The 17,424-nt window shown below is 36.7% G+C and overlaps 1 protein-coding gene across 2 annotated transcripts in view; it reads right to left on the bottom strand.

Moving 5' to 3' along the window:
- Positions 1 to 2,476: 2,476 nt before the first annotated feature.
- Positions 2,477 to 17,424, bottom strand: part of galnt2 (UDP-N-acetyl-alpha-D-galactosamine:polypeptide N-acetylgalactosaminyltransferase 2) — an 81,055-nt gene continuing 66,107 nt past the window's right edge. Inside the window, exons 4-16 of one of the 2 annotated variants that reach the window (XM_059566314.1) lie at positions 16,226 to 16,324; positions 15,363 to 15,430; positions 14,181 to 14,246; positions 12,767 to 12,888; positions 10,458 to 10,545; positions 8,648 to 8,735; positions 7,568 to 7,671; positions 6,444 to 6,570; positions 5,615 to 5,707; positions 5,324 to 5,407; positions 4,892 to 5,036; positions 3,356 to 3,475; positions 2,477 to 3,273 (exon numbers count right to left, since the gene is read on the bottom strand). In XM_059566314.1, coding sequence (XP_059422297.1) covers positions 3,118 to 3,273; positions 3,356 to 3,475; positions 4,892 to 5,036; positions 5,324 to 5,407; positions 5,615 to 5,707; positions 6,444 to 6,570; positions 7,568 to 7,671; positions 8,648 to 8,735; positions 10,458 to 10,545; positions 12,767 to 12,888; positions 14,181 to 14,246; positions 15,363 to 15,430; positions 16,226 to 16,324 — 1,360 coding nt within the window. In that variant the 3' untranslated portion in view covers positions 2,477 to 3,117. The remainder of the gene's footprint in view (positions 3,274 to 3,355; positions 3,476 to 4,891; positions 5,037 to 5,323; positions 5,408 to 5,614; positions 5,708 to 6,443; positions 6,571 to 7,567; positions 7,672 to 8,647; positions 8,736 to 10,457; positions 10,546 to 12,766; positions 12,889 to 14,180; positions 14,247 to 15,362; positions 15,431 to 16,225; positions 16,325 to 17,424) is intronic. The other variant, XM_059566315.1, reaches the window with a different exon arrangement.

The raw sequence follows: 17,424 nt of genomic DNA, 5'->3' as shown, positions 1-17,424 counted from the left end.
GAAGACCATTTCAGGTGACTACCTCTTGAAGCTCATCAAGAGAATGCCAAGAGTGTGCAAAGCAGTAATCAAAGCAAAAGGTGGCTACTTTGAAGAACCTAGAATATGACATATTTTCAGTTGTTTGTTTCACACTTTTTTATGTATATAATTCCATATATAATTCCACATGTGTTAATTCATAGTTTTGATGCCTTCAGTGTGAATCTACAATTTTCATAGTCATGAAAATAAAGAAAACTCTTTGAATGAGAAGGTGTGTCCAAACTTTTGGTCTGTACTGTGTATATATATATACACATATATATATATATATATATACACACACACATATATATATATATATATATATATACATACATATATACATACATATATATACATATATATATATATATATATATATATAGTTATATACATATATATATAGTTATATATATATATATACATAGTTATACATATATATAGTTATATATACATAGTTTTATATATATATATATATAGTTATATACATATAGTTTTATATAGTTATATATATATATATATATATATATAGATAGATATATAGATGTAGATAGATAGATAGATAGATAGATGTATAGATAGATAGATAGATAGATAGATAGATAGATAGAGTTGTTAATGCACCATATGTGAAAACACTTAGGACACTACATATGTATAGAATTTTTTTTATTTAAGTTAATTATTTTCCGTCATTCAAACCATTGTAATATCTATAAAACAATGAACAATTACAAGCGCTGTACAGTTGACCAGATCACTATAACTGCAACTGAATGTGTAAATGTACATGCATGGACATACATACTGTATATACACACATATACACTATTACAACTGTTGACCCCATGCTGTTTCCTTTGTCATTTAATGCAACGTTAAGATCTTCCTAAAACTGGCTTTCAAGGAAACCAAAAGAGACGAAACAAAAAGGTGGGGTTCACATGTCCTTCATTTACTAAAAATGAAAACGCCCTAGTCTGGAGTAGAAGTGTGTTTCCATGTTTCAGTCAAACAGCAAATGACTTTGGCACACTGTGCTATGTAAACATTTCATCCAATTCAAAGATTAGCCATCATGTATTGCTCCGAATTTGGCTGAGTTCTTTCCAAAGCCCAAACTTTACATCATTTCATTGGCTTCTCCTTTTAAACTGGAGAAAGGTGGCGTGATTCACCATGGCAAAAGTGCAGTCCACAACTACCTCTGCTTTCCTCGTCCAGTAGAATCATCTGACTACAGGAACTTGATGATATTACAGAACGCAGACAACAAAATACAGGTAGGTGGACTGATTTTCTTCCTAAAGGCCACACAATCTCTGTCCAGACTCAAGAGAGCGAGTCGTCTGCATGTTTCTGTTGCCGTCTTCATACTGATGAAGAACTGTTATTTATGGGACAATTCAAAGTGGTGCAGACGAACCCAACATATACAAGACTAAGATTAACACAACACTTCTTGCTGATACATGAGGAGAGCTGACCGAAAGTCAGTCAGGGTCTCATTTAGTCTGGAATCCCTAGTCTAGAATAAGTTAGTCAGAACTGCTACGGTGTTATATATAAAATGCAGGTGGATTAACTGATACCTGCAGGCTTCTATGTCTGTTGGATTTACAGCAACACTAGTTCTGTTCAAATCAACCGAAGTACCACAATAATTCACAAGGTTTGGATGTGAAAAAGTATTTCAGGGGCATGAATAAATTGCAGTGTTGCGTTTCTCAATTGTGATCTCAGATGCTTCTCTAATGCACACTTCTTTGAAAGCTGCTTAGAAACACACAGTCAAACACACAGACACACAAAAAAAACAACAACTCACATTTTCCTTACAGTATCATGGATAACAAAGGCAGTAACTTTTAACAATGAAAAGAAGAAAGCTCAAGTAGAGATATAATGTGCCATGTTTGGCCACGGCTGCTGAGGATCAAGATCCAGGACTTTAGGGAGGCAGGAAAGAAGCTTTTCCAATGGCCAAGTTACGATGTCAAAGTCAGAAGAAATCCTGGAAGATGAGGAGTAATACACATCCATCGTTGCTCGAATCCCAAGAAAGCAGGAGCAAAGCTTCAGATCGGCCTCTGCTTGGAGTTACCAGGTTATTAACATGATTATTTTACATAAAACACTTGCCGAAGAAAAAAAGGCTACACAGAATTAAGAAATAAATGATTAGTGTGAAAAATGTGGCTGAGAGACATTTGTTTGTGTTTGAAGACATGTTTTAGATACTGATTTGTTAGCAGCCAGTGCTACAGTATGTGAATTCAGCAGTCACACTCTTACAATATCTCTGTTCTCCTTCAGAAGACACCAGGGGCCCTTACAGGAAACGGCTGGATTCTTTACACATTGCACCTTTAACCGAAAATTACAGATTGACAATTTAATAGAAACTTGAAAACAAGAAAAAAAAAAAAAAAACTTGACCCCCCCCCCCCCCCCCCCCGCTCTTTTTGAGTGAGCACCGAGAGACGAAAAACACGAGGTTGCCACTGTCCTCCTCAAAGTGTGTCTGTGATGGTGTGCACAACAAATGAGTCCTGCCCTCAATCCCATGAGCCCACAAACCAAACCCAAACTAAAATCCAGTCACCAATCACAGCTCAGAAAGGGAGCCTCCATGAAAATGTCATTTACATTCAACAAGATTGAAATCGCGACAAAAAAAATAAAAAGAACAATGGATGTCCATTGTAAAAAAAAAAAAAAAAAAAAAAAAGGGCCCGGAATTCAAGAAAACGAGACCCAAAAAGGCAAAAATTAAGAAAAACGAAAAATTGATCCTTTGCATTAGAAAACGAAGAAAATAAAATCCCAAAGATGGTTTCGATACAGTTTAGACACTTAAGATTCATTTTCCAAAAGCTGGACAACAGATGAAACAGTGAGGTATATAGTTAGATGGAAATAGTCATCATCTTGTTTGTGTTTTCATTGCCCCGTGGCCCTCGAGGACCACCAGACCGCACCGTGGCGGCCCCGAGTCTGTGTCCGGGCAGCGATTATCTCTGAGGGGCGAGTGCGTGCCCAGCACAGGCTGTCCGAGTGCGAGAAGGGGAGGGCTGGGATCGGCGTGTCAAGCTACGGCTGGAGGTTGAGAGTGAACTTCCACTGCTGGGTGAGCGACGGGCTGCACACTTCCACCGTCAGACCACCGCTCCGCGAGCTCCGGCTGTCCAGGCACAGATTGCTGCCCACATGCCGCAGTTTGGAGTTGTTGTCAATCTGCTCCCATTTCTGCAATAGAAACACAATGATGATGATGATGATGATGTTGAAAATCTCCTCCAAACCCCTGCTTTGAGCACAGCATGCTCACCTGTCTGCTGTCGTTCTCCCTGCAGCCCTGCAGTTTGATCTGTGAGCCAGCGGTGCGATCCACCACCGTCAGGCACAGGTCCATGTGTTTGACTGATTTGTCTTTAGTCAGGGCCCATTCCTGTTCATGAGACACATGGTAAACCGGGAGCATTTGCCGAAAATACACCCACATATATCTACACAGGAACTTAACAGAAAAAATGGCTTGGTGAAGGGCTGCTATTTTCTGAAATTTACATAAGTTTAAGAAGTTTTGAGATGTTATGTAACGTGATATGTTGCTGTAATCCACCTAAAAAAAAAAGCATGCTGCTAATTTTTTGATAATTATGCAGTTTTTGTGAGCTTAAATAAAAAATTTATAAAATGGTAAAACTAACATAAAAGCTAGGATATTATTGTATCATTTATATCAAAAAATATAATTGACTTGTAATACACAAAATGAATATGAATATTAGAATGAATGATTTTTGAAGGATCATGTTACACTGAAGACTGCTGCTGAAAATTCAGCTTTGCCATCATAGCAATAAATTACATTTCAAAGTATATTACAATTATTTTAAAATGTAATAACATTGCACAATATTACTGCTGTATTTTTGTACAAATAAATGTATACATAATTTAGCTAATATATTCAAATAAAAAATAAAAAACAGAACAAAAGCATGTTAATAAATCTTTTTTTATTAGTTTGCTGTATTAAAATGTATTAATTTTTCTATATTATTATTGTATCACAATATTACCATTAGGAAAATAGACACATTATTATTATTTTCATTATACTTTTTATACTTGTAATTTTAACTAGTCACTATTATATTATATCATGTGTTATAAGTTATGTTATGTTTATTTTTCATATTCAAAGAGACAAGTATATACAGTCAAACCAAAATCTATTCAGACACCTTCAGCATTTCTCACATTAAGTTAAACTTTCAAAACAAATTAATCTTGATAATTGAAAGGTATGTAATGAATTACAGAATTGAATAGCTGTCAGCTGTTAAAATTAAGTACACAATGAGATCATGCCAATTACCAAGAAATTTTGTTCAGTCTGTGGATGTTAAAAGGTTATTTAGCAATTACCAAAAAACAGGTAAGCAAAACATGGTCAGGTCAAAGTTTCTGAATAATTTTTGGTCCCAAGTTTTTTTTTTTTTACTGGTAGTCCTCTGTATGAATCATTTTTGAGTATAATATGCCACAGTTTACTTTATTTTGCTATCCTTACATAAATGAACTATACCACACACACTAGTAAAAACATCTAAAATCATATCTGGTGTCTGAATAATTTTTGGTTTGATTGTACATGTATAAGTGTAATTAACCATTTAAATCCATCAGACCTGCACACTGTGATGATAAACACAGCTAAAAGTAATCCAGAAACTCCCATGCGGCCCTAATTTATACATCTCTCACCCTCCAGAAGTCATTTAAACTAACCCAAACTCACTGCCGAGTCCATCACCCAGTGCTCTGCTGTCACACTTGACATAAGACTGTTCAGTACCTGAGGTCGGATTGGTACCTGATTGCCCCCTGCATTGTGGCACTCATACACCCCCACCACGCCGTCAGCAAAGTGTCCCAGTGTGTCCAGACAGTTCTGACCCTGCTGCAGTGCTCCAAAGGCTATGTCCTGATGATCAGGGACCCTAAACATGACAGAAACCAGAAACGAGTTAGGTACCAATTACACAACCTTTTGAACAGCATTCACTGGTTGTCGACTTACTTTAAATGTACATGTCTAGATTTACATTCAAACTGCCTGCACATTTAAACATTACATGAAAACGTTAAAGGCTGTTTGCACTTCATCAATCATTGATGCACAGAAAACCATCTGATCAAACAGCTCATACAGAGCTATGCACAAAACTTCACATAGCACAGAATAACAGGTGTAAATATAGTCAAAGTATTCCGACAGCTATTTTACCGTAGCTCAGGATAGACGTTCTCCAGGTACCATTTAAACGGTTTGCAGCCCAACCTCTTCTTCATTTCCAGCCGGCTCTGAATGCTGGAAATAATGAGGGAAAGCCAGTCATGTGGATGTCATTCGGAGGTCTAAATCTTTCAAAACGGAGAACTTCGACTAGCCGAGTCTGAAATTAGTAGCCTCTCGTGGCCTTGGCAGTGAGCAATCCTCTCATGTTAAAGAAAACAAAATGTCCTACTCCATTCCAAACTTTTCCATATTTGTAAATCAAGACAGATACACACTTACTTGCCATAGGGCACATTACGGGCTGAGGGCACAGCAGCGTAGTAGAAGTTCTTAAAATCATCCATCCACACCTCTGCCGCTCGCCTCGTGTTCCTACAAAGACAAGCACAAGCACATGAGAGTAAATTATACATTTTAGGAAGAGATACTGTTTCTCTGCTAATGGCCACAACATGTCTACTACATGATTCCTGAATCTAACTTCAACACTAATGGACCTTCTGCAGCAAGTTACTGGGTGCTTCATAATTCAATTTCAACTGCATCTCAACATCTCACTTATCACCGGCTGCAGTGCTGCATTCACCCACTGGGTGGAGTACATGAACTAGAATAATAAAGGGCTCATGTGGTTTGAGCAATCACAAAACCCTTGCTCACTCTGGGTACCCAGGAACCTGACATCTAGCAAGATTACAACAATCCTGACTACGGTTAAGTATCCTGAAATGCTGACAAAAAACTGATAGCTCAAAATCTAACACACTCAAAATATAATACAATACAATATAATATAATGTAAACACAAAACAATTGAATTAAGCAGCAATTATTTCAGTCTTCAGTGCCACATGATTCTAATATTCTGAAACGCTGTTTATTATAATCAATGCTGAAAACAGTTGTGCTACATAATATTTTTTGCCGAATGTGAGAATAGAAAATTCAAAAGAACAGCATTGATTTGAAATGTAAATATTTTGTAACCATGCAAGAGTGTTAAAAGTGTTTACTGTCATTTTGATCAATTTAATGCAGTGTTAGTTAGCAGTATTATAAAATCCCAAACTTTCAAATGATAACATAACATAATTCAATCAATGTATACCTGGCAAAGACAGTGCCGCTGCCCCCTGGGAAAGTGTAGGGATGCTGTTTTCTGAAGACGTGACCCACTCGACTGCAGGGAATGATCTCCAGACCGCCTCCGCACTGCCAGACCCGGAAGGAGATCTCTGAAGATCACAACAGCAGCCAGAGATTAATAAGACACGTCACAAAACACAGACACCCAGTTCATAAATCTACATTTCCAAATAGGAAAATTAAGCAAAGGGTCAAAACTCATAATTGCATAATTTTTATATTCAAACAAACAAGAAAGCACTAGTTTGTGAAACTTCTTGGTCTTTGGAAACTTCTTCAGGCAGACACATGCAAAATGCAACTTTATTCCATGCTGATGGATCATTTCTGGAGCTGTTGTAGACTTTTCCACGAGCAGCGCAGCTGAGGAAAGTGCTGTGTTTGTGGAATGAGTCAGGATTTTCTTTCAGAATCCATCATGCCACAGACATTATGACAAAACCTGAAAAACTCTACCTCACTGAGTCTTACACTGCAGTTTTCTATTCAATTCTTGTTGCTAATAATATAAAAAGCAATAGTTCTTCAGTGGTGCTCTAAATTGCCCCTTACATTTCTGGCTGAGTAAGGCATTCTCCCAAATAATCTAATGATACAGAAGCACCATGATTTCATTTTCAGTATTCATATACAGAGACGCCACATACAGTAGTATCTATTTTACATTAATGAGAAACAGATTTAGGAATTACACTGCATTAAACTTAATTAAGCCATGTGGATTTTGTAAACAATTAATTCTGACCATTTTCATGGTCCTAAAATAATTTTAGTGTATGTATAAATTCACACTGCCTTCAAGCCCTCATAAATAGAGCTTAGTTCATGAATAGCAATTACAAAGGATTTTGCATTTAAAATAATTTAGTAGAAATAAAAATATATGCATTAGATAATTTCCCCTCCCTTCTATATATTTAATGCAATATGAGTCCAGATATTTTTGGGGGCCACTCTAAGCACATCTAAGGACACACTGGTAGACTGAGAAGATCCACTGTATCTTCTGTCAGTCAGCTCCAATCAGCTTGTCCCAGCACAACAGAAGAAATGCACTGCATTTAGACAAATAAAGCATCCACTCACCAAGATTCTCACCGCCCCACACGTCCATCATCATGTCATACTTGCCCAGCTCCTCAAAGTAGTTCTTGTCCATTACAAAGAGGCCACCAGCAATCATGGGAGTCCTTCACAAAACAGGCATCAAAACATCAAATCTTGGACTTACTTAGAACTTTACACACTTCATAGAACTTACTTTCTATTAAATGTATACTAAAAAGTTAGCTGATACACTGGCGATGTGTTTTGTTTCAGTGGCTATTTGTGACTTGAAACGTTGTTCTCATTTCACTCTCCAATGCTGTGATAGAGCAATCTGATCACAGCCTCATAAACAAAGTCATTAAACAGCAGTGGAATCATTAAACAAGAATGAAGAGTGCTGTGTCATGAAGACTTGTACACAGCACATCCCATAAAGGCACCACACTGTTTATTATCTTAATGCACTTTTAATGTAGTCGCTGCACGGTGATTGAAATTTCACATCACAGCAATGCACCCTCCATACCTTACTTTCTCTTTTCCACTCGCCTTTAGCTGTTAATGATTCAAGGCATTCTCTGGAGAACAGACTTTTTACAAACAAGCAAGCACATGGACTCCTTGGACAAACTTGTTTTGTTTTAACAAGAACTTTAGGGGATTCTTTCCCCATGTTGACAGCAGAATTAACATTTTGGGGCATTAAGTGTTGTTACTGAAATAAAAGCTCAAATAAATTACATTAAACACTTAATAAAACTAAAATTATAAATGTCAACTTTGCAACTAAGTGAAATAAGGTGAAGCTGAAGTACAAAAATAGTGAAAACGAAAAGATTAAGTCTAATAGAAAAAGCAAAAGCACGGAATTATTATAATCAAAATGAAAACTGATAGCCTAAATCTTCAAGAACGCAGTCTTAACAAAATAAATAAAACCAACTGCACTCCTACAGCTGGAGTACTGTTTCAAGAGAGTCTATACATTTAACAGTTGACACTGAATTAATTAGAGAAGAGTGTGAGAAGAATAAAAAGTAGTCATCTGTCAATAATCCATCACCGACTCCAAAACATTTGTAGTGTGGATACTTAAGAAGAGAGACTGATTCTTACTTGATAGGAGCGATGGGGTTTCCCTGCCGTGCTCGTCTTTGTTCCAGGGTCATGTAGTCCCATTTAAAAACTAGATTCCAATCAAAACCTGGATAAAGATTAGACACATTACATTAGGGATGAAGTCTGATTTTAAATGTAGGTTCAATGCCCTGCTCAGCCATGTGTCAGGTAAGGGAATAAAGGAGTATGTTACTGATTCTGATGAACTTCCCTGATGAAAAGACTGAGGCTTTGTTCAGAACATCATACTATCGTGCTACATCTATTCTGTGCACAGCATTCACATGTTTTCATGTGACATTTCTTTTCATGAAACGACATTTTACACAAAACTGGATTAAAACCACATTCGCATTACCAGTAGGAAAAATCATAGCTTGCCAAACAGCAAAATAATAGTCTTGAAGTTTTAAGTAATGGTGGGGTTTAGGCTTTAGCTCTGTGTGAATGCAGGATCCTTAAAACCTTGCTGTTGGCATGTCTTATTTTCCGAATGCCTTTTGTTTTCTGTCAGCTGTTCACAAGAATCAACATAAAATGTGACATTCGGTAGCTTTAGATGGTGACATAAATGCAAGAAAAAAGAAAACTATCACAATACAAAATGCAAATAAATTAGGTGGTTACTTTTGGTACGCTAAACATTTCATAAAATGCAATAGGAGAATTTCTTACACAGAGAGAAAATTAAAAATTGTTATCAGTAACTGAAATAAAGCAGGTATAAATTAAATATTTATTACACGAAAAACGTAGAAATGCTGACTTGCCAATTAAGTAAAATAAGCTTAAGCAATTAAATGACAAAAACTAAAGCTAAATACAAGTACTTGAAACTTAATATGACAATTACTAAAATGAATAAAGTTAATTCTTAATATTAAGAATAAATAAATATTATATATAATAAATATGACTTCACATTGCAATTTTCTTAAATATTCGGAAATAAAATCTACAATATGTTTAAATGGAGTTTGTATTTTAACTGTTTGCTGAATCAATAGCAGACATTTATGGAGAAGAGATAAATAAATAAAACTGTAGTAAAAACTGATTATAACCATTTTAAACCCCAAATTCTAGCTGCAGCATATCAAAGTAACAATAATGTATTCAATCCTTCTGATACAATAATGTAATGTAACAATCCCTAATGTACTGTTAACAATGCTACTGCTTTACGTACTACCATACAGTAAATGCTGTGTATTCAAAAAAATTAAATAGAGAAAATGCTAGATAAAGCCTGAATGCCGATTAACCAGCAAAGCCGGAACCAGAGCGTGCTGAAAAAAGCCCATATAAATAAAATGATATTTATAACATGCTGCTTTATAAAATACAGTGATACCAACATGGATAGATCCATTTCCATATTACTTCCCACTGCATCCAGAAACCTCAAAAGTCATAGAGGAAAAGCTATTCCACTCAGTGATAGAGCTATTATGCCTAAAACCCCCAGACAAAAATCATTCAAATGGTTTCCATTCCAAACGGACATTTTCTCTTTTGGAGATTCATCATGCTCTCTCACTCTTCTGCACATTGCGCTGCCTCCACAAATTCTCTCTGTATTCTTTCACTCCAAACATGCATCTAAACATACAGTACCTCACACAATATAGCCCTGCACATGAAATATAATAAATCCCATCTGCTGTACTACTCATAAACACATGCAAATGCATGCATGAATGGATGGATGCAATCATATCATACACATGCACACAACCCAAAGCAATAGACTCTGGATAGTGATTGAAGTGTTGTGATGAAATAGGAGCTGATGAAAGAGATTTACCTCCTTTAAGATCTGCAGATGCCCCCACATACTGGAAATTGTCCATGTTAATGACATCTATGATGGGTGACACAACCCGAGTCTTATCCTGCCGAGAACAACAAATGATGTGAGGCTGAGCTAACATTACAAGCATATGAAAAGAAATGACTCCTCACATCTCTGCTACAATGCATTCTTAAGATGTATCTGATGGAAACAATCAAATTAAACCAGAATTAAAATTGCTGAAAGTGCTGATATTAAGAAATGTGCACTGCACTGCCATTACAAATCATGGCAAATCCATCAGAAATACCTAGGAAAATCCCATTAATCTTGTGAGCTTTGCTGACACATGACTGGAGTATTTAGAGCCGAGTGCGAGGAGTTAAACACTCCAGAAAAGAGGCAATCAACTCTACGTGATAAGCGTGGAGAACTTAACACTAAATATAAATGCATTGCTTCTCAGACATCTTCCAGTATTCCTCATGCCAATTCTGGGACACCCTGACGAATCAAATCATCCCAACTGTGGCTTCACCTCTGAATTATTAAATTAATATGTCACCGTGCTGGAATTTCCACATGGTAATTTTCATATGCATGTAGGTACAACAAATACAGTTCGTTATACTAATACATTCAAATTAAATATCAGTCTTCAGTTCCTTTAGTGAAATAGTAAAAGTGCTTTGCTGAATAAAAGCTTTTCTCAGCATAACAGAATGTCAATGTTTGTATAAAGCAATTCAATAATATTAAACTTTCTCTAAATATGGGTAAAAACTTGGGTTAACAGTAGCTGATACTTTGAAATGTATAATCAAACCACCAATTATTTTTTGGTGGGCAAAATATTGCTTCGTTACGTAATGGCTGATACAATTCTTAATACATCTGGAACAAATGTATGCATATACTGTACAAATGTAAATATCTAACATCTAATTTTTTTTCTATACGTGATTACTTTTTTGGTAATATTCAATATACAGTTAGGAAGCTCATAGTATTGACTGCATGTAGTTCATGTTTAGGTGAAAACTGATATAAAGCTGGAAGAACTCTAACAACAACTAATGATGATTTGATGCAATAAGTGTGTGATGAGTGGGGCGGGTGGAGTGATTGGAAATAAGCGACACCTGTTCGACCCACCGGTCTCGAGTCCCACAGAGGAGATGGAAGGATATAAAACAGGAGCGACGACAGTGACGGACGAGAGAGGACCAGGCCTGGATTTTAGTTTGTGTTTTGGTTTTGTTTGTGCGTGGCAGTCGGCCGTGAGGGGCTGCCGCGCTGTTTTGTGTTTATTTGATTATTAAAGTTTTCATTTGATTGTCCGCCGGTTCCCACCTCCTTCTTCCCAATGATTGTGAAGTTTGTATATCGTTCCAAAGTGGAAAAGTGACAAATGGCAAAAACCATTCAAATCCAGTTGAGCTCTTGACTAGATCTACCCTTCAGTTTAGGCAGTATATTTCTGCTCGTGCACACATGCACATACTTTTTAAATTATCATAATTATTTTGCTTCGGTATAAGTCCTGTGTAGACAACATGTAATTCATGCTCTGTATAATCATCATTAAGAAGCGCTTGGATAAATTCTGGGGTCACTACCTCCACAGTTTGATCATGTGCTTATCTGGGTCATCCGACTGAAAATGAAGACGCCTAACAATATAAATGGGGTTATGAAACCTATTACTACATTTATGCCTGTAATTTGTACTTTCAGTGTCTTGTACTACTACTCCCGATTATTTATTGTGCGAGTCAAAAGCCTTGAAGCAATTTCAGAGTAATTATGTGTGCCTAGGGATGCAACTGAAGCAAATATTTCTTTTAGGTTAATCTGATCCTGAACCACAACGGACCTCCATATCCGCAACTGGTGTGTGTTTGCATTCAACACAACTGTGCACACACACTAAGGACTTATATACATGCTGTACTAACATACAGTGTTGAATGGCACTAGCTCCCCATCACAATATTATTTTATGGCTTGTTTGAGAATTGTTGGCAGTCAACTGCAGGATTGGATACAAACAGGTATAATGATATGGCACTCCAAGTACAGTTTGTGCATCAAGACACACAGCCAAAGAAAACAATAACTTCTCATCTACTCTTCTCTTTTATCATCTTGGCCTGACATTTGCAATGGCAGTGAGCTGCTAAACGTCCGCTGCTGTAATGAGCATGTGTGATTGATTATAGCCTCCAAAAGCAATGGCTAATTTGCCAAATCTGAGAAGCATAAGACCCAATGTTTTCTGCTTGTCAGAGAAAGAAACAATGAAACAAAACATGGCTGACCTCAGCAACCCTTTCTAGCAGGGGCTCCAACCAGTGTTCATTACACTCGCAGTGGCTGTCAAGGAAGGTTAGTACACTGGCCGTGGCTGCATCCGCCCCTCTGACTCGGGATCGCATCAAGCCTGAGAACAAACACAACACACAAACACCGAAATGAGACTCAAAAGCACTGAACTATGCAGAAGGTTGTTCTCCCTGTATTCTAACCTAATGATCTACACAATGATAGTCCAACGTACACATGTCAAAAGTACTGGTATTTTGGGTACTTCACAAGTTTGGTGAAAAGATGTTTTGGAAAAAGTAATGGTATGATGCCTCTGTATTTTTAGGTTAGCTCTCTGTGAAGGGAATGTATACAAGCAGACATAAAATCACCTATTGAACATGAACACAAAGTTGAGGCATAAAAGGAAAAAAGGAAAGCCTCTGGGAGAATCAGTGTTGTTAATGCATCATATATAATCATGCATTGCATATTTCATTAATTTTCTTTTTCTGAATGTTTATTTGAATACTTTATAATGTTGTTAGGTACCTTAAATCAAACTTTAATTTGTTCATTGCTAGTATTTGCCTTATTTTATTATCATCTTTTTAACTTGTAATGACAACGCACAACAAACACACCAAAAAAAAAAATATATATATTTTTTTTTTTTTTATATATAATATATATATATTTTGTTTTTAAATGAAACCAAAAAAACAACACTGTTGTTACCATATCGCATGGGACGATGTAAGCAAAGAAAACACTTTGTTCTCTCTAAAATATAATAAGAAAAAGCTCATCTAGTGGCTCATATGGAGACCTAAAAATCTATTTCAAGCACTGAGAAACATTAAATACTAATTAACCTGTTTGTTTTAACAAAGTCTATAGTATCTTCATGAGCACAGGTTTATTATTTATTTATACACATTTAATTAACATTACTACGATCTTTACCAGAGAGAGTACATGTTAGTTCTTTCTTTTCTTTAACATGAAGTAATTTGTGTTTCAAACAAAGAAGGAGAAGGAGCTTGTTTAGTTGGACTGAAATAGGATTTGAACAAAAGGCTTTGGATACGAATAAACAAACTGCAGTTTTGGCTACAGAACAGCGTTTTTTGCTTGACAGATATATAAAATACAGTCCAAAAATACACTCCAGCTCATAACAGACCATTTGCTTTTCTCTTCTTTAATTTTCTCCATATTTGCACCTATGAAGTATGCAGTGCTTTTAATGACTTCATGCTGAGACTGGTCACAATTAGTCACAATAGTAAAACTTCAGCTAGTTTTAATAGATGTCTAGATTTTTAATGACCAAACAAGAGCTGCTAGTAAAAGGCCACTGGTCCTTACATATTAACTAGGGTATAGTTTTGATTCACAAAGTTACTGTGGTTATAAATCACGCACCCTCTCGACGATCGTTCCGTAGGACTCTGATTTTCTCCATTTTCCCAAGTAAGGCACCGTCTTCAGCTGAAAGCACAGAGAAAACATTGTGTCAACTCAAGTGTTCAGGGCAACACATCTCTTCTATTATATATGCAGAAGTTAATATACACAGGAGGAATGTGGGAAGATGTGCCAGTGGGCAACTTGTGTCACTTTGTTAATCCAGAAAAAAAATCTACACAGTTTTGCATATGTCACCATACATTTAGAAAGGGCAATTCATGTACAGCTTGTCTTGAGAAACTTTAGGGCAGGGAACTACAGGTCAATTTTCTTGAGTGCTGGGAAACAGAAACCCACCACAAAATGATCACAAATGTTTTTCCACAAAGTCACATACCGAAGAAGCCACTTCATCTCAAAGTTAAAAGAAACCATAAGTTAGGAACATAATTTCATATATTCATTAAATTACATTTACATTAACCGTGTCCCTTTTTTGACATTTCTTTGGTCATATGTTACCAACTAATAAAAATTAATATCCGGCACACTGAAATATAATCGGGTGCACTAGTTTTACAAATTAAAATTTGATTAAAAAGGGGGCAGAGATACCGAACTCTCAGCTACATATTGTAAAAAAAAACAACATGAAATGAAAATGTTCAGTTCTAAAAGAGCATTATGTCCAAAAACAAAGACAATATTGAAATGCCAATATGCAAAAGTAGGATCACAATCCACACATGTAAAACCAGAGTAGAGAGACCAGGACTGATAAGTCGAGTGCCTGCCAGGTTCCCTGCAGCAGCGTTATAGAGCTGGGCAGCACTGCTTTCAGGACAGGGTTCATACAGAGTTCAGACATCTGAAGAGGTCACACTAGGGGTCTGACATCCAAAAAACAAAAAGTGCAATGGGCTTGGGACTCGGGAACACGGTTGGTGCCATGACAACATACTTTATACAATCATCATACAAATCTCAGTCTCAGGACTGTTGTCTTGTTCTGCTATATGGATGTTCTGCATGATTTATGTTGAGAAAACAAGAGTGTGTGATGACAAAATAACTTGGACAGGGTAAAACACTGATAAAAAAAAAAAACCATGATGAAACTGACTGTATATGATTGAGATGATTTATTATGTTCTGTACCATTTAGTCTGATTGGTAGCTAAAGGTCAAAACACTTACGGTTGTCACTGTAGTCGTCCACCAAGATGATCTCTTTGACCAGATGAGGAGGACTCTTCTTCAGCACACTGAAGACAGGAAAAGAGCACAGCTTGAATGCATGTTTATGCTTAAGTGTAGAGAAAGAAAGAGATCTTAAGTCTAGATCTTAGTAGATATGTCAAAAGTAGAGGTACATTATTGTTCAAAAAGATTATAGGATAATTTATATATATATAATTTTATACTTGTATTACATGAGGATGAATTCACATTAAAGAAATTTAAATTGTTACAAAAATACTGTTTCTTTTGAACATTATATTCATCAAAACATCCTGAGAAGAAAAATATTCCACAAAAATATTAAGCAGCATAAGGGTTTTCAACAGGGTATTAATTTTACTAACATTTCACAATATTACCGTTTACTGTATTTCTGATCAAATAAATGCAGCCACGGTGAGGTTTCCTTCAAAAATGTTAAACTGACCCCAACCTTTGGATAGTAGTGTACTTTTGTACTAAAGAGCATGTGACAATATATTCTGTATTAAACACCATAATGTAAACACAGCCTAGTATACAGTAATATGTAATAATTTGTAATATGAATTACAAAACTTCACCAAAAGAAAAACCATGAACTTCCCTTAATTTGTGCTTTATTACTGACTCCTTACTTTATAAAAAACAATCTTTAACCAGTATACTTGAGAAAAAACTCCATGTCACCGTTTACTTTTTCTATACTCATATTTTAAACAAAGGAGTGTGCTCAATAATAGTTTAGCAGTATTCAAAGGAGTAAAATCAAGATGTTTCTATGGTGACCATCCCACATCATAGTGCATTAAAAACAGTTACTTGACATGAGGTCTCACCTGACCACAGTGCGCAGCAGGGCTGAACGGGCCTCATTGTGGAAAGTGATAACCACACTGGAAGCAGGAAGATCTGTCCTCCACTGTTTGTGACGACAACTGGGAGAGAGAGAGAGAGTGAGTGAGTGAGTGAGTGAGAGAGAGAGAGAGAGAAAGAGAGAGAGAGAGATTAACATATAGGCAACCACCAGCATATTTTCTTCAGAAACCAAGTCAAGTTTAATTGATGATCAGCTGTTCAGCTGACTATTTGAATCATTAGAAAACATAATGAGACTGCTGGTAGCTCAACACAGTGAAAACCCATTGTCACACAGCTACACCTGAATAAAATCTCACACCCTCAGAGGAGCTCAAAGCCAACATTCATTTGATGTTTCTCTGAGGCCGAGATGGACAGGAGGTCATGCATGCTTAAACTCTCTGGACTCGCGTCTCCAGACATGCACACACACACACACACACACACACACACTTATGTGTGCACACTATAAAGGTTTCAGCTACACACACCCACACGGTTTATATCCCGGAGGTTATAATTTGACAGCTATGGGTCTAATCCTCAGGTTTCCTAGCACCTCTCATCATGGATAAGAGCACACAATGCTTCCTTTGCACTGATGCCATCGATTTTGTGGCCACTGGATGCCTGACAGGGGAATCGGAGTCAATCCCTCCTACACTGCTGTTAAACAACAGGTCAGGGTTGAGAGCCCACCATCAGAGACTCCAAACTGACTTCAGCATAGAGATGAGATTAGTGTCATCCATGACACTAATTCTATACACTTGGCATCATATTTAACTCCATTACGAGCAGAGAAATCACATTCAAACCGGTATAAGGTGGTACATGTATACTTTGAATGTGTATAGGCATTTCAACTATTTTACACACACTACTGACTTCTTAGGAATACATTAAGAGGCCAGCACACATTTCTAGCCCTGTTTGCTGGAGGTCTCACAGGAAATAAATGTGCAGTAGGCCATTAATAGAATGGCAGCTTTGACTAGAAGACAAGCACTTTTTAGAGCATATCCCATTGGCATGCTTCCCTCCGCTGGCCTCCAACCACCCAGCATGGGACCAAATAAACTCTCAAATACTTCCACTGTTGCAGCTGAAGTCAGTGGCTAATAGAATAAATGTTCTGGTCTCAGTCTGCTGAATTTATGCTTCTGTTTTAAGATTT

Source organism: Carassius carassius, chromosome 14, assembly GCF_963082965.1.
Source record: "Carassius carassius chromosome 14, fCarCar2.1, whole genome shotgun sequence".
NCBI classification, from domain to species: domain Eukaryota; kingdom Metazoa; phylum Chordata; class Actinopteri; order Cypriniformes; family Cyprinidae; genus Carassius; species Carassius carassius.
This window is presented reverse-complemented; position numbering and strand designations above follow the sequence as displayed.